This window comes from Heloderma suspectum, chromosome 3 (genome assembly GCF_057233095.1).
Source record: "Heloderma suspectum isolate Gila_16-S chromosome 3, 16-S_ref, whole genome shotgun sequence".
Lineage (NCBI taxonomy): Eukaryota > Metazoa > Chordata > Lepidosauria > Squamata > Helodermatidae > Heloderma > Heloderma suspectum.
The window spans coordinates 16231506-16254991 of record NC_139460.1 but is presented as its reverse complement, the minus strand read 5'-3'; the positions used below and the strand labels follow the sequence as shown (position 1 = coordinate 16254991).

The 23486-nt window shown below is 41.7% G+C and overlaps 1 protein-coding gene across 5 annotated transcripts in view; it reads right to left on the bottom strand.

The window, feature by feature from the left end:
- TMEM135 (transmembrane protein 135) overlaps positions 1–23486 on the bottom strand; it is a 269244-nt gene that overhangs the window by 37725 nt on the left and 208033 nt on the right. For all 5 annotated transcript variants that reach the window (XM_084842555.1, XM_084842550.1, XM_084842551.1 and 2 more), the window contains 2 exons: positions 1857–1898; positions 966–1112 (listed from right to left, as the gene is read on the bottom strand). In XM_084842555.1, coding sequence (XP_084698681.1) covers positions 966–1112; positions 1857–1898 — 189 coding nt within the window. The remainder of the gene's footprint in view (positions 1–965; positions 1113–1856; positions 1899–23486) is intronic.

Sequence of the window (23486 nt, the reverse complement as noted above, 5' to 3'; positions counted from 1 at the left end):
AAAGGGGCCAAACTGGTCCTATAAAACTTTGGTCTCTGATTTGATCCTCAGTGTGAGCGACTTGCCACTGCAGAACAGGGCTGCCTGGTGTCAAGACTGCCTGCCCCCTGCCCTTGTCCATGAACCTACTTACCTGCTGACAGGCTTGACGGCCTCCCTTGTCTTTTATTACCTGCTTGCCTCTAGATAATGAGCCCTCACATTTATTTATCTATTTAAAATATTTATAGGCTACTTTTCCAACATTCAGAGCAGCACGCAGTATTTTAAAACACCACAATAAAACACAATTATATAACAAAGCTACAAACTATAATGATAAAAGTCCCCCAAACTATTAAACCACTAACAGTGTGTCCATGTGTCAGCTATGTCCTGATCATTGCCTCAGGAAACGAACAAACGGTTCAATTTAGATTTGCAGTCTCTTCCTGCTCCTGCTCTTATGTTCTGCTGCCATTTATTTATTTGGCATAAGTAAATGGATGGATGCGAAATTTAAGTGCTGTAAAGCCGGGGTGGGCAACACATGGGCCACATGTGGCCCCAACTGCCGCTTTTGCCTCTGCTGCGCCACCAATAAAAAAAATAAGGGGAAACGTAGTAGTTTGCTGGCAAACCACTGTGGTTGAATGCAAGCTATATTTGTCCACTCTAAGCCTCCGTAGGACCTCTGTAGGCTTAGAACAGGCAAATTTAGCTTGATTTCAAGCTAAATTTGTCTGGTCTGTGCCTCCATAGTGAAGTGGTGCTGAATTTTGTCAGGAAATGACTACTTCCCCCTGCCCATTTTCTTGCTGGCTGTGGTAGGGCAATGGCAGCAGGAGTGCAGTCTGCAGTGGGTCTGGGGCTCCTGGTTCATCCAAAGTTGCCCACCCCTGCTGTAAAGCTATCATTTTGTATGGCAGAGCATAATACACAAAAATAGGCATAACAAAAGCTAATCCTTAAAATTTTCCACTCACACTTTGTCCACAAGTTTCTTTGTTAGAGCAATTATGTTCATTCGTTGCATTATTTCTTCACAGTATTTTATCTTTCTCTCTCTTTTTAAAAACACTGCTTCTGGTGCAAATGAATGTGTAGGAATTTCTTCTTTTCCTACGATGAATCTGAAGGGAAAAAAAGAAAAACATTCAGCAACAACCTGATTTCTGCAATTCTTTTTTAAGCAGCGATTTCCTCAATGCTCCTTTAAACAGTGTACTGCAGTTGCCTCTGGTTATGTTATAAGACAGAATATCTTATAGCGATGTTCTGAAATATTAGCATATTGCTTGAGCAATTTCATAGCTGTAATATTTTGAAATTCTGTGGCACTCTTTAAACTATGAAATATTCTTAGTGGTATTCTTTAAAATATGAAATACTATTCATAACTGCAAGTTTTAATATTCCATAGAAGTATATCACTAAATAAAAGGCAGAAAGTTTGGAATGTGAAAAGCTATGAGCTTCTACATGCAGCAAAAAACACAGGTGGCTTCTGTTTTTTTTAATCTATATTTGCCTGTGTGGAGCTGTGGTGATCTTAAATTGTGTGGCATCCCTTTAATCTGGTAATGTGGTAGCCAAGAGCAAAATGACTGCCCAGAACATAATAATATAATTGTAGATTTAAGCACTTTCATTTGTAGATGGTCAACGAAAAAGAGATTCCAAAATGGAATGGAAGTATTATAAATAGAAGTAGTATATTTTTTTATCATGACTTTGGAAGAGACTTAAATATTTGTTTGTTGCATTCCACTTTATATATTTTCAATTTCTTTCCCTTAAGGTTACACAACATTTCACTCAGTTCTGGGCTAATCGCTTTGGGCTAAAAAGAAATGACACTTGTTGGGTTTACTCACTTTAGTGCTGAGAATGTAAATCCTTTCAAGCCATCCTTGCACCTGAAATATGAACCAAACATGTTGGGTGTGTTAATTCGTTAGTACCCAAGCTCACAGAACAGTCCCACAGCAAAGACAATTTACAACATTGGAGCCTTGCAGCCTGTGTCTAAATAGGCGATTTGGTTGAGGATCAGAGCCAAAATGTCTGCAGATGTAGTTATTTTGTTATTGTTTGCCCTTGCAACTTTTATAAGAACATATGTAACACAAACTGAGCTATGCAGAATTCCCTCAGGATGATAGAAAAGCAGCTTAAGCAAGCTTTAGCAAAAGGAAAAAATGTCTCAAGCCCAACAATGGAAAAGACTGTTTTGGTTTGCGTTCCAACACTTGCTAAAAAGTTCTACCTTTCCGCCAGTAGATGTCCCCAATCAGCAGTAATTCAAAAGGCAAATGCCAAAACTAAACCCCAAAAGTGAATTTGTTGCTCAGATAGACAGATGACATTCAGACATTCATACTAGCCAAGCACTGAGGGAAGCTTCTCATAAGACATTTTATACTTGAGTACATATAGTCAAGTATATGGCCACTCCTTCGATAATGAGTGATGCAGATATGTTTCAAATACAGGTTTTCCGTTTAAAGAACACAGAAGCAGCACTTTTCCTAATAAATGCTACATAGACTGGTCAAATCAATCCTTCAAAGAGTACCATCACTTTTATACCAAGAATATTCTAAGAGTTCCTGGTACATGAGTGCCTAGGTAAAGAATGCCTTTACAAGGCACATAAACCCTTCTCAGCTATCAAGGCGACAAGTAAGGCAGGAGTGAATGTAAATGCAGCATGTAAATGTGCATGTAAATGTGTACGTGCATGTAAATGTGCATGTAAATGCAGCTCTGTGCACAATCTATTCATTCACTGAATTAAGTGAGCTCCAGCTGACAGAGTTACATATGAGTTATTTGTAGGCTGCTCATGCAGCACTGGAGCAGTGATCAAGTTCGCACACTGAAACAACCCACAGTTTGTTAACCATAGGTTGTTTTCGAGCAAGCCAGAGCGCGAGCAAATTATGGGTTATAACTCTGGGTCGTTTCTCCCTCAACAATGCAGAGTTCTGGGTTTGGACATCACAGAGAACAATCTAGGAACAGAGTGGCCTGGGTTGTTTAGCATACCGGAAGCTGAGAAGAAGACAGGAGCCAGCATGCTTGCTTCGTCCCGAACAAACCATGGTTAACAAACCATGGGTTTCTTTCATCGTGTGAACAAGGTCAGTGTGTGTTTTGTGATCCTTATCTGTGGACCCTTCGCTGGACAAGGATCATGAGAGTTCTTTCCTAGTATTTGCCTACTAGAACCATGGGTAACCAAGCAGGCTGTTAAGGACAGCCATCTGCCGTACAGCCTGGTATTATAGCACTATTTGTATAAACAAATGTCTTTTATTTGACAAGTATGTAAGATTTGGGGGAGGGCCCCTAAGCTCTTGTAAGATTTTCAATTTCTGTGTTAGGGAACAGTGCTATACAAAATGGTATTGGTTGCAGCCACAAACCTAAACAAGTAACCTTAAAGGACAGGGGGGCACAATGATTTGGGGAAGGTCCTTAAAATCAATCGTAACAGTCCTTAGGAATCAAGAAACATTTCCATGCAATATGTCACATATTTTATTATATATATTATGAGGTGAGCAAAGGATCCTTTATGTAAATATGTTGTCTGATTGCCCCCACCCCCACCCCACCATACTGTGAGATGTTCTCTTTTGTGTTAAGACATAACATTTCCATACAAAACAGCATTGGTTTCAGCCACGTCCCCTGTGACATAAACAGAAGGTAAATAGGGTGGGACACTGCCACATATTATGTGTCAGGGAACATTCCTACACAGAATGGCATATATTTCAATCATATAGCTTATGAGGTAAGCAGAGGTAGGCTGTGTGTGTGCGTGCGTGCATGCGCACATGTTGGGGAGGGGAGGGTCCTCTATAGCTTAGAAGTCCACATGCTGCATAGTCACACTCACATTTCTTTAACAGATATACAGGAACCTTTATATTGCAATGGTTAGAACCTATGTTACTTATGAGAAGAGTAAAGCTCTTGCTCTAATAGTATCTCTTTCTGTGGACGCTCTTCTTGTCTATTGGAAGAAAAATGAAGGCACATTTATTCTTCAGATTTAAACCTCTCAAGCAAATAAAAATGGAAATGGTATTTCTATGGATAGATTAGGGATCTTTAAGAAAGAATGGTCAGCTATCTCACCAAACCACTATTCCCAGGGTTGTTAGGGAAAGCCATGAAAGTAAAATTGGTTTGGAAACAGTTTACATTTGTTGTGTATGTGTGTCCTGAGCTAACAATGTGTTACTGTTAATCTTTAAATAGCTGTTATCTTTTATCATGATTTTGCGCTCCCAAAGACTGATCAGCTGTTTGGGGATATCACCATCACACCTTAAATCATCAGACTATTTGGCCTCCACTATAATGAATGTGTGTACTTTCAAAGTCTTCAAGGTCAAATATTTCAATCCTACACCCAGTCACTTGGTTAATAAACAGTATGTTTGCAGCTTCCTAGAAATAAAAGCCTTATGTCTCAAGAAACGCACATAAAAGAAAGAAAAATTATACTGGGGGATTAACTCTCACATAAACCATGTTCACTGAGTTTGCACAACAAGAGTACCCCCTAGCGGGGGGGGGTGCATATTCAAAATGGTGGCTGCACCCCACGCCATAGCCTCACTGTGGGTTAAATAACTGTTGTGTTCTGTGAACCGCCCCTCTCAGTCCAGTTCTCTCAACCATTAAAAGGAGAGGCAATCAACCTGCCAGACATTTCTTCCACAAAAGGGAAATTGTCAATTCACATATAACTATCCAGCCTGCAGTAAATGTTTTTTGGAAAAGGAGAAAGAAATTGCACGCAACATACCATTGCAATGAAAACTGTAACATCTATTCTGCATCTACTCATAAGTCACAGACAGGTAACCCAAAGGTCTCACAAGTGGGCCAACTTTTCTGTGCCTGAGTCCCATGGAGATACAGGAGCAAGTCCATCTAGCTTTATGATTTTCATTCTAGGAGTGACTTCCAGATGTACTGCAGGAAGGAAAGAATAAGTCCAAGGCAGCCTGAGAGCCATGAAGCTGCACTCCTTTTCCTGAGTATCATACCCAATCTATATTAAACAAAGTGCAATGCTAGAGAATCATACAGTTGTAGGACTCTTAAGGCTACATCCACAGGGGGGCCAGCTTATTTGTCCGGGGGTGAGGGGGAGAGAAATACAGCAACAATTACAAGAGCAAGAAACGTGCAAGCAACTGTTAACTGAGCCTGCCCTCCAGTCATTCAAACGAGAAAAAAAACTTAGTCCTTGATTCAAAACAGTATAATCTGTAGCTGTATAAGCACATTTCCGACAGCAGGAACTACACTTGTCCCAAGTTAATACAGCACTATATAGAACTGCCCAATTTGAGTCTAGTCACAAAGCAAGACTAATTATTCTTGGTTTGTGCATGTGGGTATACCTAATCTTCTCACCCCTCCCCCGTTGTGTGGGAAGGCAAAGAGGTCTCCACACCACATTGTAGGGCTAAATGTCACCAATTAGGTTTCCAATTTTTTTGATTAGTGTTTCTTGCAGAAAGTCTTTCAAAGGTTTTCATTCAAAGACTGACTGATGATCTTTCCATACGAACCCCGCTGATGAGGTTTAATCACTGCAGTTTAGAACAACAAGCATCACATGTAATGAAAATTACAAGCATCAAAAGTTATCATTATGGCTACATGCTCATGCACACATCTCACACGCAACTATAAATATGTGCTTCCTTACACATCATATTAGCATTTCCATTCTGTTTGGACTGATAACGAAGGGCAGAGGCAGGGAAATTCATTACACACTGATGTCACATCATAGATAAGCATTCCTAGACACATTGGCATTCCTGTGGCATTTTGGTAGAATTCCCATGTCCCCTACAATGTATAATTTCAGATTTGTTGTTGTTCAGTCGTTCAGTCGTGTCCGACTCTTCGTGACCCCATGGACAATAGCACGCCAGGCCTTCCTGTCCTGCACTCACTCCTGGAGTGTGCTCAAGTTCATAATCATTGCATCGGTGATGCTATCTAGCCATCTCATCCACTGCCGTCCCCTTCTCCTTTTGCCTTCAATCTTTCCCAGCATCAGGGTCTTTTCCAGGGAGTTTTCTCTTCACATTAGGTGGCCAAAATATTGGAGCTTCAGCTTCAGTATCTGTCCTTCCAATGAGCACTCAGGGTTGATTTCCTTTAGGATGGACTGATTGGACCTCCTTGCAGTCCAGGGGATTCGTCACAGTCTTCTCCAGCACCACAGTTCGAAAGCATCAATTCTTCGGCACTCAGCCTTCCTGATAGTCCAGCTCTCACAGCCATACGTTGCTACTGGGAAAACCGTAGCTTTGATTATACGAACCTTTGTCGGCAAGGTGATGTCTCTGCTTCTTACTATGCTCTCTAGGTTTGCCATAGCTTTCCTCCCAAGGAGCAAGCGTCTTTTAATTTCATGGCTACAGTCACCGTCTGCAGTGATCTTGGAGCCCAAGAAAAAAAAATCTATCACTGCTTCCATTTCTTCCCTTTCTATATGACAGGAAGTGATGGGGCCAGATGCCATGATCTTAGTTTTTTTAATGTTGAGTTTCAAACCAGCTTTTGCACTCTCCATTTTCACCCTCAACAAGAGGCTCTTTAGATCCTCTTCGCTTTCTGCCATTAGGGTGGTATCATCTGCGTATCTCAGGTTGTTGATAATTCTCCTGGCAATCTTAATTCCAACCTCTGATTCATCCAACCCGGCGCTACTCATGATGTACTCTTCATATAAATTAAATAAGTAGGGCGACAATATACAGCCTTGTCGTACTCCTTTCCCAATTTTGAACCAATCGGTTGTTCCATGTCTGGTTCTTACTGTTGCTTCTTGACCCTGATACAGGTTTCTCAGGAGACAGGTAAGGTGGTCTGGTGCTCCCATCTCTTTCAGAATTGGCCACAGTTTCTTGTGATCCACACAATCAAAGGCTTTAGCGTAGTCAATGAAGCAGAAATAGACGTTTTTCTGGAACTCTCTTGCTTTCTCCATGAGCCAGAGAATGTTGGCGATTTGATCTCTAGTTCCTCTGCCTCTTCGAAACCCAGCTTGTACTGCCGGTAGTTCTCAGTTCACATACTGCTGAAGCCTAGCTTGTAGGATTTTGAGCATCACCTTGCTGGCATGTGAAAGGAGCGCAATTGTACGGTAGTTTGAACATTCTTTGGCATTGCCCTTCTTTGGAACTGGAATGTACACTGACCTTTTCCAGTCTTGTGGCCACTGTTGAGTATTCCAAATTTGTTGGCATATTGAGTGCAGCACTTTAACAGCATCATCTTTTAGGATCTTAAATAGCTCAGCTGGAATACTGTCATCCCCACTAGCTTTGTTTTTAGTAATGCTTCCTAAGGCCCACTTGACTTCACTGTCTAGGATGTCCAGCTCAAGTTCAGTGACCGCACTATCATGGCTATCAGGGACATTAAGATCTTTCTTGTATAGTTCTTCTGGGTATTCTTTCCACCTCTTCTTCATCTCATCTGCTTCTGTTAGGTCCCTGCCTTCTTTGTTCCTTTATCATGCCCGTCTTTGCACAAAACGTTCCCTTGAGATCTCTGATTTTCTGGAAGAGATCTCTAGTCTTTCCCATTCCATTGTTTTCTTTGATTTATTTGCATTGTTCATTTAAGAGGGCCTTCTTGTCTCTCCTTGCTATTCTCTGGAACTCTGCATTCAGTTGGATATATCGTCCCCTTTCTCCCTTGCTTTTCGCTTCCCTTCTTTCCTCAGTAAAGCCTCATCAGACAGCCACTTTGCTTTCTTGCATTTCTTTTTCTTTGGGATGGATTGAGTTGCTGCCTCCTGAACAATGGTATGGACCTCTGTCCATGGTTCCTCAGGCACTCTATCTGGTCTAATCCCTTAAACCTATTCCTCACCTCCACTGTATATTCATAAGGGATATGATTTAGGTCATACCTGAATGGTTTAGTGGTTTTCCCGACGTTCTTCAATTTAAGCCGAAATTTTGCAAGAAGCAGCTCATGATCTGAGCCACAGTCAGCTCCAGCTCTTGTTTTTACTGACTGTATAGAGCGTCTCCATCTTTGGCTGCAAAGTGCATAATCAATCTGGTTTTGATATTGACCATCTGGTGATGTCCATGTGTAGAGTCATCTCTTGTGCTGTTGGAAAAGAGTGTTTGCTATGATCAGCGTGTTCTCTTGGCAAAACTCTATTAGCCTTTGTCCTGCTTCATTCTGTACACCAAGGCCATGCTTGCCTGTTATCCCGGTTATTTCTTGACTTCCTACTTTAGCATTCCGATCCCCTATGATGAAGAGGACATCCTTTTTTGGTGTTAGTTCTAGAAGGTGTTGTAGGTCTTCATAAAACCGATCATCCTCAGCTTCTTCGGCCTCAGTGGTTGGGGCATAGACTTGGAATTACTATGATGTTGAATGGTTTGCCTTGGATTCGTACTGAGATCATTCTATCTTTTTTGAGATTGTATCCCAGTACTGCTTTTCCCACCCTTTTGTTGACTATGAGTGCTACTCCATTTCTTCTAAGGGATTCTTGCCCACATTAGTAGATATGATGGTCACCTGAATTAAATTCGCCCATGCTTGTCCATTTTAGTTCGCTGATTCCCAAGATGTCGATGTTCAATCTTGCCATCTCATATTGGACCACCTCCAGCTTACCTTGATTCATTGATCTGACATTCCAGGTTCCTAAACAATATTGTTCTTTACAGCATCGGACTTTCTTTTCACCACCAGACACATCCACAGCTGAGTGCCCTTTCGGCTTTGGCCCAGCTGCTTCACTCTTTCTGGCGCTACTTGGAAATTCCCTCTGCTCTTCCCCAGTAGTATATTGGACACCTTCCGACCTGAGGTGCTCTTCTTCCGGCGTCATCTCTTTTAGCCTTGTGATACGTTCCATGGGGTTTTCTTGGCAAGAATACTGGAGTGGGTTGCCATTTCCTTCTCCAGTGGACCACATTTTGTCAGAACTCTCCACCATGACCTGTCCATCTTGGGTGGCCCTGCACAGCATAGCTTATGGCTTCACTGAGTTACGCAAGCCCCTTCGCCATAACAAGGCAGTGATAGGGGATTATTTCAGATAGAGAAGGATTATTATTTCCTCAGTATTTTATTTAAAATGTTTATACCCCTCCTTTCCTCTGGAGAGCTCAAAGCACTAACAACAAGGATAAAAGCATATATTAACAACTTAAAACAACCTTTACAGTAGAACATTAAACAGCAGCAACAGAAAACAGGAGTCACATGTATTCGAAAACCAGAGGCAGTTAAAAACCAAATTCAGTAAGGGCACAATCCTATACATGTTTAGACAGAAAAAAATCCTACAACTTACAGCATGCCACAGCCAGCCATGTAGGACTTTTTCTGTCCAAACATGCATAGGATTGTGCCCCAAGACAGCAGTTTACAGCATTCCTAAAATGTAAGGTTTCTACCATCTTGCAGAAGGCCACTGGAATGGAGGCAAGACGGGCTTCCCTCAAAAGGAAATCCAGAGCGTACTAGGCATAGCCACCAAAAAGGCTGCCCATTACTTCAGGAAGAGGTAATGTAATATAAGCGTAACACAAAATGCCTCAAGAGCATGTAAACATATAAGTAGAGTTTGATAAGCAGTATGCAGCTACAAGCAGCTTAAACATTAATTAAAACATTTAAAAAATGTTTTAACTCTTTTAACCATTGTTTTATTCTTTTATCATGTTGTTCACCGCTCCAAAATCTTCTGATGAGGAGCAGTATATAAATATTGTAAATAAATAAATAAATAAATAAATAATAAACACTTATGTAGATTACAAGCTGACAACATCTTCAGTAAATACAGAAAGGAACAAAAATGCAGCTTTTCAGAAATCATATAGCGAAACATAGCAAGTTCATCTTTATAATGGCACTGCAGAAATAGACATATGAGATGTCAGAATAGAAAGACAAGAGCAGCGTGACGATTCTCCAGCATATTTCTTTCTCCTTTTGCTTGTTGATGGAAAATAACAACAGTGCTGAGGAAGTAGCATTCATAAAAATGCTAAGTACAGGATGAGCAGTGGGCCTAAATTTTAGCCAAGTTTAAGAATTGAGAATAAAACTGCCAATATTCTACTCCCCTTATACGAATCTATGGTGTGACCACACTTGGAATACTGTGTAAAATTCTGGTCACAGCACCTAAAAAAAGATATTGGAGAGCTGGAGAAAGTGCAGAAAAGGGCAACTAACATGATCAACTCTGGAGCAACTCCCCTATGAGGGAAGGTTACAACAGCTGGGATTGTTTAGCTTGGAAAAAAGGCGAGTAAGGGGAGACATGATAGAGGTATACAAAATTATGAATGGTGTGGAGAATGTGGATCAGGAGACATTTTTTTCTCTCTCATAATACAAGAACCCAGAGTCATCCCATGAAGTTGATTGGTTGGTGATTCAGGAGAGATAAGAAGTACTTCTTCACACAGTGCATAGTTAAACTATGGAATTCTCTGCCACAAGACGTAGTGATGGCCACCAATTTGAATGGCTTTAAAAGGGCATTAGGCAAATTTCTGGAGGAGAAGGCCTCAATGCCTACTGGTCCTAACGGCTGTATGCTACCTCCAGTATCAGAGGCAGTATGCCTATGTACACCATTTGCTGGGGAACATGGCCAGGAGGATGCTGTTGCAGTAATGTCCTGCTTGTGGGTTTCCTGACGACAGGTGGTTGACCACCATGTGAACAGAATGTTGGACTAGATGGACCCTTGGTCTGATCCAGCATGGCTCTTATGTTCTTAAAGTAAGATAGTCTCATAGAAAACCTTTTCACCATAAACCAGGCAAGCACAAATGTACATTGAATGAAGAAATTGAATGAAGAATTTATCAAATGTCAAAAAAGTAAAAAGCTGATTTTTTTTAATATGAATTACAGAAATTGGCTTGCGTTTCTTTGGAAATACCTATCATAGTTGGCTGTCCACATGGAATTTCAAGAAAGATTTTATGAACAGGGGATATTGAGATTGTTCAGGGGATTAACCCAGAAACAAACATCCAACGGCAACCAACTTGGCAACAGTATGTATGCCTTAACTGGAATAATCCAGATGTGCTCGCCTTCTGATGCAAATCTTATATAGCAAATTTCAGAATTAACTGTATTATTAACATAGTTAGGGGGCCGTGAGATAGAACTAATGATTCATGCAGGGTAAATCAGCTGAGGCAATTTCACAAAACAGAAGGGCGTTTTTTATTTCTCCAAACACCAATATTTTCCCCATGCTAGAGTATACTTTGAACTTAGTTTTTTCTTTTTCTTTTTTCTAATTACCCATTGGATGTATTGTTGGGCATGGACAGCAGAAAGATCTTGTTCCCATCTCTATTTTACTAAAAAGCCTGCCACATCTAACTGACATCACCCAACTAGATTTTTTTTAAGCAATTCAGTGTTTGAAAGAAAAAACCTCTTAGTACTATCACTCGAGATGAAGGAAAACGGGTGAAATACATTTCAGTAACAGACTTAAAAGGTAGCAGGGGGGGTTAATTAAAAATTTGTTTATGTCAAGTGACTTGTTTTTAAAACACACTTTTAGAAATTGTTCTAAATTTCTAAAATATTTCTAGATAAAGAGCGTAATTTGCATTGAAAGTAGTTTGTATAGATTCAATGGGTTAAATCCAAGGTTGCGCTAGTGGAACTTTCTCCCTCTCTCCTGCAGCCCTCTGTGCCACCTGAAAATCTGCTCTGGTGAGCTTTTGGGGGGGGGGGGCGGGATCGCCACCCTCCCAGTTCTGCTGATTGAAAGCTTTCATCACCAGAACACCACTGGATTCAACCCTTTATCAGCCCATAGTTTTAAAACTGTCCCATGAAATACATGATTTTGAAATGAAGGCAAGACCTAAATATAGTAATAGACAAAATCTAGGTTTATTCTACACTTAAAGGATCAATCATGTGGAAAGTCTTGAAGATATTTTGCAAAGCTTGTATGCTTCCAGCATTTTGCAAGTCTATGGTATTCACAACATTTCTACACTTTTGACATTTAGGCTTTAATAATGTCAGGGCTTGACTGCTGTAATTCATTGTGCATGGGCTGTATTGAAAACTCTTTGGATGATAAATAGTGAAAAATATGGTGACTTGCCACCTAACAAGGGCAGCATGCCAGGAAAAATTATACTACTGTTTCAGGTTGGAAAGTGGTTTCTTACAGCTACCAAGTATTTATTTATTTATTTAGTTAGTTAGTGCCCCACCTTTCTACCAAAAAAATGGCACTCAAGGTGGCTTGCTGGCACAATTAAAACTGATTAAAACAATAAAACAATACATTAAAATACAAATGTTACAAATGTAACAATTGTAAAATACAAATGTAACAATGTAATAAATGGGAAATTATAATAATAGTAATAATAATAATAATAATAATACATAGCACCCAAACCAATAGACCCACTTACAGGCCAAAGGCAGTCTTTGCCTGCTGTCTTTGCCTGCCGGCAGAAGGACAACAAAAAGAGAGCAACCCTGGGAGCGGCCACCAAACGAGCCCTCTCTCAGATCACCACCAAACATTCCTGCCAGATAAGGAGTGAAGCTTGTCAAAATCCAGCAAGTTATGAGCAAGATCCAGCGCAAGACAACAGGAGCAGCAAACAGGGAGCTTTATGTGGGAGTGGTGGAAAAGGCTGAGATGAACTGAGTTTGTGGCTTTTTGACTGAGGCTGCTTGGTGTTTCTGGAATTGTTAGGCTTCTGTCTTTTCTCTATTTGTTTGATGGCTTCAGTTTCTTTTTCCTAGCTGCTTCCATGTGCTCTGGCACATTGTTCTAGTGGGAGGGGGCTTCTGTTGCTTGGGGTGAGTCACTGAGCTACTTGCAGGCAGGGCCAGCACCTAAAGAGCTCTGTAAGTAGCCTGCCAGTCCCAGGGAGCTTGCAACCCAGAGTAGCAAACAAGGACTTTTACATGGGAATTTAGTGGGGATGTTTGAGAGAGAGTGCGGGAGTCAGGGCAGGCTTGTGAGGGAGCCCAGCTCTATGAGCACAAGGAAGAGCCCAGCCAATGAAGCAGCTCATCCCCAGTGAGAAAGTGTTATGATAATAAGAGGCAGACAGGTGAGTTTAGCACCAGGGCAAGGAGGTCAGGGCAATCAACCATTTTCCCCTTCTGTCAGAGAATATGCATGCAGACCTCTCATTATGCTTATGACACAAAATATGATGAGGATGGTACCCTTATTGAGAGGGAAGAACCAGGTAAACTGAATGTGTGTTGGTGTGACTGCATAACAGTGTTGATCTATTACACTTCTATCCCATGTCGCTCCTCCAAGTTGCTCAGGACCATGTGCATAGTTCTGCCTTCCCCAGCTTATCCTTGCAACAACTTTGTGAGGGAGATTAGGCTGAGAGTGTGTGATTGATCCAGTGTCACCCAGTGAGTTTCATGGCCAAGTGGGGATTTAAATCTGCGTCTCCCTGGTCCTAATCTGATACTCTTACTACTATACCATGCTGGCTCTCAACCTGGTACTTCATGTACACAGTGGGATAGATGTAGATGTGCTCACTACAGCACCATATGTAGAGTACTAGTTTGATGAATGTGGAAACCAGTTCTGTGCCCCCTCAATTAATATAGTAACATGTTCACATCCTTTGGCCAAGAATGACACAAGATTCAAGACAGAGTTAGGGAAGTTTGTTTGCAAGACATGAATTTGCAAGATTTTTTTTAAAAATCCATCAGAGCTGTGGAAACTGACTGCTAGAATCCTCAAATAATGAGGAGCTGTTGTTTCTTTAATGGAGCATAAACCATATTTTTTGCAAATTATGGGTCTGAGGTATTGAGAATAACGAAGGGATTCATAAAATGGATTAGGATGTTACAAATCACAGTTGACATGTGAATAGGAGTCTGTTTCTAAGAATCAATGGCCATTTTACTTTCTGAATGAGCAGCTATATTTAGGGCACATTCTTTGGAATGAACAGTCTTGGACTGACAACATACTAAATTATTACTCTGAGCTTAACAAAATCTAACAGTCTTATTATAGTCATATCTATACAAATAGTTCTTGAAGTAGACTCCTTATTTATCTTACTTTTATGTTTATTAAATGAAGTGAGGTTTTATAGTTTTTTATATTAAAAAAATGATACAATTTAAGCTTATGGCAGAAACATTACCATATTTTCTATTAGTATTAATGGTGGTGATTTCAAGCATAATCCAGTGGGAAATTCTCCTGGCACAAGAATCAATGACATGAAAGGGAACGGAGCAAGAACACTAATGTAATCCTCGCAGGATTGTGTACTTCTAGAGAGCTTCTCAGCACACAGATACCCTAATCCAGCAAGCGAGAGCTGTGCGCATAAATGCTGGTGCAGATGTGCATCTCGAGCGCATTCCCATCTGCACCATAATGCCCATCCAAGTCCCAGTTAATTGGCTGAATGTCTCTCTTGTGGTACCTCCACATCCAGAGTTACTACAACTGTTACACATGACTAGCTTCTCATAGCTCCAACTGGACTGGGGTCAGAATGTTGTACTATTCCCTTTGTTATGCCTAATATAATTCTGACAAAAAAATTTTTTTAACCATTTATTTATTTATTTCATTTATTTCATTTCTATACCGCCCAATAGCCAAAGGTCTCTTTGCCATCCAGAAAAGTTTTAAAGTATTTTATCATGAACACGTGGATCTCTTTTCACCACAGTTGCTCGGCCCATGTAGATTCTATCCACTATGTAGACTTCTCAAAGGGAACAAAAACATATATAGTCAAGCAGCTGGACTCCATCTTAAATAGACACAATAAATCACACGTAAGCGAATACTACTCTGCAACAGCCCGATCCTCCAGTACCATGCCGGAATCAGTCTTGAGTAACTGAAAGGAGCCTATGCCAAAGGAGGACTTTGAGTAATAGGGCTCAAGCTCTGATCAAGACTCCACACAAGTGACAAAAACAAACAAACCCCACAGAGAACATTAACATCCCTGGTAACCAATGTTTACTAGCCCTGTAGCCTCAACAGGAAAAGCACAGATTGAATAGAGCTGGCTGATAAGACTATGGCACTCTTACACACACCACAGTATCCTCGACCCTAAAGGTCACAACCTTTGCCCTCCAATCAATCACATAATAGAGACAGGGGTTCTACTCCTTCACTTAAAACCTTTGTAATTATTTGCTAGACACTTCAGTAATTGAGAAAGCACACATGCAGCAATTCAGTGCTGGCTGTTTCCCAATGACAAACACACACACATTACTCATGAGAAAAAGAAAACAGATCCTTTATATTTTATATATTATGAATTACACGTGCAGACACACACGAACACTATTCCATTAGTTGGGAAAATATAGGCAACACCTATTAATGTGCTTTCCGATTGCCATTTATGAGTTGCTACTTTTTGAAAATAGTTTTTTGAAGATGAAACACTAAAGAGTCACAGTTCATCTAGGAGCAGTAATGCACATAGAAGACAAAATTCCAGAATTCCAATTAGGACAAGCACCCATTTAAATAAGCTAACAGTATGCTCTCATGGCAGCTAACAAAAATAAGACAATTAAATCTTATTAAATTAAATAAATCTTAATTAAATTAATTAATTTTATTAAATTAAATTAAATTAAATAACTAAATTAAATTAAATAATTAAATTAAATAAATCTTATTTAATTGAGCGAACAGGGGGAGCAAACAGGAGTTGGCCAAGGGAGTTGCAGTGGTTGAAGAGACGAAGGAGACAAAGGAGACAGAGGCTAAGAGGTAAATGGGTTGCAGGAAGCCCAGGGGGCTGCCCTTTATCCTTCTGATTGGCTGTGAGCTCACCAGGTGCTTCTGAGAACTCCAATGAATTGGAGGGGTGTGGCCTGAGTACTCCCAGCAGCTGACTGGGCGGGAAGCTTCAGTCTGTTTCCTGCGTCCTAGCTGAGCTGAGCAGAGCAGAGCAAGCTGCTCCAGCTGGTCCAGGGACTAAAGAAGCAGGCAAGCTCCCAGACAGCGAGCAGACAGAGCAAGCGAACAGGGGGAGCAAACAGGAGTTGGCCAGGGGAGTTCGACAGGGGAGGTCAAGGGGGAGGCCCCTAACATTTTTTTTAATTATTTTTATTTTTTATTTTAACTAACTTTTTTTCCATTTATTTGTCTTGTAACACACACTTTCACACCAGTGGGACTCTGCTTTTAACCTCTACTGAGTAGAGGAGCAGGCACAGGCTAGTCTAGAACAATCACAAAGCTAGACACAAAAAGGGAAAAGAGGCCTTGGAAGGACAGGACTCTCCAGTGGTGGTGACCTGCAAGGTGTGTGCAATGTTTGTTTTCTTGCCTGAGAACAACATGGCCCACACCTGCAACAAGTGCAAGTTGATCACGCTGCTGGAAGAAAAAGTAAGTGGACTGGAGTGGCGACTGTCGACCCTCCGGAGAATAAGAGAACACGAAGAGTTCTTGGACAGAATGGGGGAACTACAGCAGCAAAGGGAAGACCAGAAGCTTGAAGAGCAACAGCAAGATGAGGCAGTGGGAAATGCTGAGGTGAAGAAAAATGGAGTACAGGATACTCCTTGGAAAAGGGTGACAGTTAGGAGAAGAAGAACTAGATGCCACTCTGCACCAGTGGAAGCAGTGGAGCTGTGGAACCGATTCCAGGTACTTGCGGATGAGACTGGAGGACAGCCTGCAGAGGAAGAATCACAGGGGAACCTACATGAGAGTGAGCAAGAGGCTGAAGGTCAGTCAAACAGAGGCGATGAAACCCAGGCCTACAAGAAGAAGAAGAGAAGAGTGGTAGTAGTGGGAGACTCCTTGCTGCGTGGGATCGAGACCCAAGTATGTCGCGAAGACCTGTGGACTCGCCAGGTATGTTGTCTCCCGGGAGGACAGATTAGAGACGTGACTGAAAGGTTGCCTGCACTCATAAAGCCCACTGACAGGTATCCCTTTCTTCTCATCCATGTGGGAACAAATGATACCGCCAAGTGGAGCTACGAAGAGATCACGTCAGACTTTGAAGCTTTGGGAAGGAAATTCAAGAACTTTGGGGCCCAGATAGTTTTCTCATCCATCCTTCCAGTAGTTAGAAGAGGGATAGAAAGGGAACGAAAAATACTCCGGGTGAATGACTGGCTACGAAGGTGGTGCCGACGAGAGAGATTTGGATTCTGGGACCACGGGCTATACTTCCTGGAAGATGGGCTGTTGGCAAGGGACGGGTTTCACCTCACAAAGGATGGGAAGAATGTGTTTGGCCACAGCATGAAGAACTTCATCAGGAGGGCTTTAAACTGAATCCTATGGGGAAGGGAGATGTAATGTTGGGGGTAACAATGGACATAGGTGCATGCACTGCAATGAGAGAACATCTCTGATAGCGCCCAATAATAGTCTTCAGACACATGTAGGAAGAAAGCCAGACTATGAAGCACATGGTCTTCGATGTCTATATACTAATGCCCAGAGTATGGGAAACAAACAGAACGAACTTGAACTCTTAATACAAGAGGGAAATTATGACCTGATAGGTATAACTGAGACTTGGTGGGATGACTCTCATGACTGGAATACAGCAGTTGAAGGATAGAACTTGTTCAAAAAGAACAGGAGGAACAGAAAGGGAGGTGGGGTTGCACTGTATGTGAAAAAGACATATCTCTGCACAGAAATACAGGAGGAGGAGCTTGGTAGCCCCATCGAGAGCATCTGCGTTGAAATAAATGGAGCAAAGAATAAAAGGAACCTGGTGGTCGGAGTCTACTACCGGCCACCCAATCAAGGAGAAGACAAGGATGAAACTTTTGAAAAGCAAATAGCCAATGTTTCAAGGAAGCATGATGTAGTAGTAATGGGGGACTTCAATTTCCCCGATATTTGTTGGGAGACAAATTCTGCAAAACATGGCCCCTCCAGGAAATTCCTGACTTGTGTGGCGGATAACTTCCTCCTACAGAAAGTAGAGGAAGGAACTAGAGGATCGGCTATCCTTGACTTGATCCTAACTAACAGAGATGACTTAGTGCATAAAGTAGCAGTTACAGGAACTCTGGGGGAAAGCGACCATGTTGTACTTGAGTTCTTGGTTCTAAGGGAAGCAAAAGCCGAGTGTAGTCAAACGCGTACTCTGGATTTTAGGAAAGCTGATTTTCATAAACTCAGAACAATGATCAGTAAGGTCCCATGGCAAGCGATGCTAGCGAGAAAAGGAGTCCAAGCTGGGTGGGAGCTTTTAAAAAAGGAAATTCTCAAGGCACAATCACAAACAATTCCAACAAGAAGAAAAGGTGGAAGACAACAGGAGAAGCCAATGTGGCTTCACAAAAAGCTTAGGGATGACCTGAAAACAAAAAAGGACACATATAGGAAGTGGAAAGAAGGCCAAGTAACAAAGGAAGAGTACAGGCAGATAGCACAGAATTGCAGGGATGGCGTCAGGAAGGCTAAAGCTGAGAATGAGCTGAGGTTAGCAAGGGATGTTAAAAACAACAAAAAGGCTTTCTTCAGCTACGTGCATAGTAAAAGGCAGAGGAAAGAAATTGTGGTTCAGCTATTAAATAAGGATGGCAAAACGATAACAGATGACAAAGAAAAGGCAGAGGTGCTCAATTCCTACTTTGGCTCAGTCTTCTCCCAAAAGAGGGTTTATGCCCCCCCCGGCAAAGGCGAAGTACAGGCTGAAGGGGCAGGATTTCAGCTTGAGATCGACAGGCATATAGTCAAGGAACACCTCATTACTTTGAATGAGTTCAAATCTCCAGGATCAGATGAACTGCATCCTAGAGTCATAAAGGAACTGGCAGAAGAACTCTCAGAACCGCTGTCTATTCTCTTTGAGAAATCATGGAAGACGGGTGAAGTGCCAGATGACTGGAGGAGGGCTAACGTTGTCCCTGTCTTCAAAAAGGGTAAAAAGGAGGAACCTGGGAACTACAGACCAGTCAGTCTGACATCAATCCCTGGGAAAATTCTGGAGCAGATCATAAAGCAATCCATCTGGAAGCACCTTGACAACAATGCCATGATTACTCGAAGCCAACATGGATTTGTCAAAAACAAGTCCTGCCAGACAAATCTGTTCTCATTTTTTGATCAAGTAACCTCCCTTGTAGACTGTGGGAATGCTGTAGACATCATATACCTCGACTTCAGCAAAGCTTTCGACAAAATGCCCCATGATATCCTGATGAGCAAACTAGCTCAAAGTGGGCTAGATGAAACAACGATCCGGTGGATCCACAGTTGGCTACAGAATCGGACTCAAAGAGTGCTTATCAATGGGACCTTCTCAAACTGGGGAGAGGTAACGAGTGGGGTACCGCAGGGCTCAGTCCTGGGCCCAGTGCTCTTCAACATTTTTATGAATGACTTGGAGGAGGAGGTGCAGGGAATGCTGATCAAATTTGCAGATGACACAAAATTGGGCGGGATAGCTAATACTTTGGAAGACAGAAACAAAATTCAAAGTGATCCGGATAGACTGGAGCGCTGGGCAGAAAACAACAGAATGACATTTAATAGGGACAAATGCCAAGTTCTGCACCTAGGAAAAAGAAACCAAATGCACAATTACAAGATGGGGGATACACTACAAGCGAGAAGGATCTTGGAATTGTTGTCGATCACAAGCTGAATATGAGCCAACAATGTGACGTGGCTGCAAAAAAGGCAAATGCTATTTTGGGCTGCATTCCTAGAAGCATCGCTTCCAAATCCCGGGAAGTACTAGTTCCCCACTACTCAGCACTGGTTAGGCCTCATCTGTGTCCAGTTCTGGGCACCACACTTTAAGAAGGATGCAGACAAACTGGAGAGGGTTCAGAGGAGGGCAACAAAGATGATCAGGGGACTGGAAACAAAGCCCTATGAAGAGAGACTCAAAGAACTGGGCATGTTTAGCCTTGAGAAGAGAAGACTGAGGGGAGATATGATAGCACTCTTCAAGTACTTGAAAGGTTGTCACAGAGACGAAGGCCAGGATCTCTTCTTGATCATCCCAGAGTGCAGGACACGGAATCATGGACTCAAGTGACAGGAAGCCAGATTCCGGCTGAACATCAGGAAAAACTTCCTGACTGTAAGAGCAATACGACAATGGAACCAATTACCTGGGGAGGTGGTGGGCTCTCCCACACTGGAGGCCTTCAAGATGAGGCTGGACAGCCATTTGTCAGGGATGCTCTGACTTGGGTTCCTGCATTGAGCAGGGGGTTGGACTCGATGGCCTTGTAGGCCCCTTCCAACCCTACTATTCTATGATTCTATGATTAAATATAAGAAACAGCTTAATCATTGTACAAGCACACTTAACTTCCTATCAGGAGGTTTCATCTTCTGTAAATGTTGAGAGAATATTTTTGAATTTCCAAAAGTTAGGGCTAAGACAAAAACAGTCGTCAGCTGTTCAGGACAAATTAGTATCACGTCGAAAGCCAGAAACGGAACATCAGCAAGACACTTATGGTTGCTGAGATTTCCTTGAGGGTCATGCTAGCAATCCTACTATCAAATATTGCCAGATCAATTGTATACAAGAGATTGGTTCACCTTCTAAACCACTTTTCATGATCATATTTCTACATATTTCTACATATTTTATTTATTTGTTTGTTTAAGGATTTGTACCCCACCTTCTCACACTTGGTCTGAAGGTGGCTTACAGAAAAAGTTAGCACGTGCACTCTCTCTCTTTCACACACACACAATACAAAAATAAAAGCATAAAAGTAGCAGTAAAAAGAAAAAAGAAAGAAAAAACTTTGGTGGCACAAGTGATAAAACACTGAGCAAGTTAAAAGTACTCAAATCTTATAAAAAAAAACATTAAAGGCATAGGAGAGTAGAACAAAAAGATAACAGAGAATGTGCTGGGAATACATGTCTAAGGATAGAATCCCACAATTTGGGTGCCAATATTGAAAAAGGCCTCTCTCCAATAGCCAACCACCTAACTTCAGGAGGTATGGGCACCCTGAGAACAGCCTCTGAAACTTCCTCTGGAAGGGAAAGTTCAGGTGGGAGAATGTGGTCCTTTCGATACCTAGCTCTCTGGCCATTTAGGGCTCTTAAGTTTTGAATTGGGCCCAGAAACTATTTAGTACCAGTGCAGCCCTGCTAACACTGGTGCAATACAATCTCTACACACAGTACAGAGCATCTTGCATAATACTCAGTGCAGCAGTAAATATGGCCATTGTGTATTTTCCTGCACACAGCATCATGAACACACTAACTATGCAGTCTTACAACCAGAGATGTAACATTTCTGGGGGTTTTCCTGGGATTTTTGGAAAAAATGGAAATTTGGGGAAAAACTGAAAAATAAGCAATAGTTATTTTTAAGCACTCTTTACAGGTCTAAGGTCACTTTGATACTTTAGGACAGCCTTCCTCAACTTAGTACCAGATATGTTGACTTCAGATATTTTGACATCAGCTCCTATCATACTCAGGCAGGATGGCCAATGGTCAGGAATGCTGGCCATTGTCATCCAAAACATCTGTAGGGCACCAGGTTGAGGAAGGCTGCTTTAGGAAAGTAAAGCAGCCTTTATATTCCTAAAGTTATATTATGTATTAGCAGGTGAAGATGATATTATGCACTTGATCTTGTCTGATCTTGGAAGCCAAGCAGGGTCAGCCCTGCTTAGTACTTGGATGGGAGACCACCTGGGAATCAGGCTTCCTGCACTGAGCAGGGGGTTTGACCCAACAGTCTTGTAGGCCCCTTCCAACCCTATGATTCTATGATAACATGGTTTGCTCATAAAATTATCATTATATTTGAAAATTTTAAAAAGTGAACTCGGTAAACAGTAATTATTGTCTGAATAAACTATACTTTTAAAGTTTAATACACCAAATATGATTTATTTTATAAGCAAACCAAGTTATATACAATATATTTTAGATTCCTGGTTTATATCGAACCAGAGAGAACTTCAGCAAGTAGTCCCTGAAACATCTGAATCATCCTAGAAGCCAGAAGAAGCAGAAAGAACGGCAAAGGAAGACAAGTCCAGAAACACAGGACTCTGTAGACCAAAACCCAAAGTGTCAAAAATATAAATGTTCTTCCAAATTATGATATGGTGACTCTATTCTCATGTTGAGAAACTATGACTCGGAGACTCCCAAAATGTCTATCAGTAAAAGATACATTGGATCAATAATTTTAATAAGAAATGGAAGAAATAACTATGCTGAGAATCACACAGAGAGGATTAAAAACATTTTTCCCCAGGGCTTCATTATTTCCAAACATTTTACATCTCTAGTCTTCCTATAAAAGTTTTTTTTTATTACATAGCTAAAAACCAATGTGGGGGGGGAGTAAAGGCTTGGTAACGATATATAAACACCTTGGCTTAAATTCTAAAAGAAAATATTTCATATTCCAAAACGGTTCAATTTTTCCAATTGTTCTTGGGAGGAAACGGGGAAAACAAGGGTTTTCCCCCAAAATTTTCCCAGTTTTTTTTTTCATGCCTTCATATCTCTACTCACAACATACCCATTTAGATCACCATTTCATTATTCTAAAACTGAAACTGGAGTGATGGAAAGAAGCCAGCCCAGCTTGACAAGAAGCATGAAAGAAGCGATGCGAATAAAATTAAATTAGATGCTTTATACCAAATAATGGTTTGTGCTGTCTCTTCCTTGGCTTAGGGAGAAATCCTATGGCCCCTAAGACAGCGTCTGCAGGGGTCATAGCATACTTTGGATTCCTGGATCCAAGGTCAAAGGCAGACCTCAGACCCAGGAATCCGTGCTTCTCTCCCCCACCCCCTCGCAGCCAGCACAGAGAGAACCATGCTGGCTGCTTCTCCGAAGTCACAAAAGCAACCTCAGAAAGGATGTAACGGGGACATTTCGGGAGGAGTGAAGGGACCAGTTTACAAGGTATCCCAAGGCCTTTCCAGGCTCCGTCCCTCCAGCTTTGAGACACCCCAGCCAGGTGGGTGAAAAAGAATATATAGCTGAAATACAGAGTGGGAAGCACAGTGGAGACAACGATTGCCTCTGCTGCGCCTCCCACTCTGCAATCAGTACTCAAAAGCCTCCAGAGCCTTAAAAGCATCAAAGGCGGAATCGATATGATTGCACCCTTAGTAGCTAAATTAATATGAAGATCACTACCAGGCCAAGCATTAGCAGATAGCACCTTGAGGCAGCTGCCAGTGACCCAGTAGGGCCCATCCCTGATGCCTGCCGTGCGCCACTCTTTGAAAAGTGGCTGTGTACTGGAGCTGCCATTTCAATCTTCCACTATATTGGGGGTAATGTCAGATAGTCATATGGTGGCTCCCGGACCCAGCTGTCTGAAACTGCCCTAGGTAAGCTGGAGGGCACTCACTGACTTAAGAGGGGGCCCAGCAGAGGGCACTTTGCCCAGAGAACCTTCAAATCTGGAACTGACCCT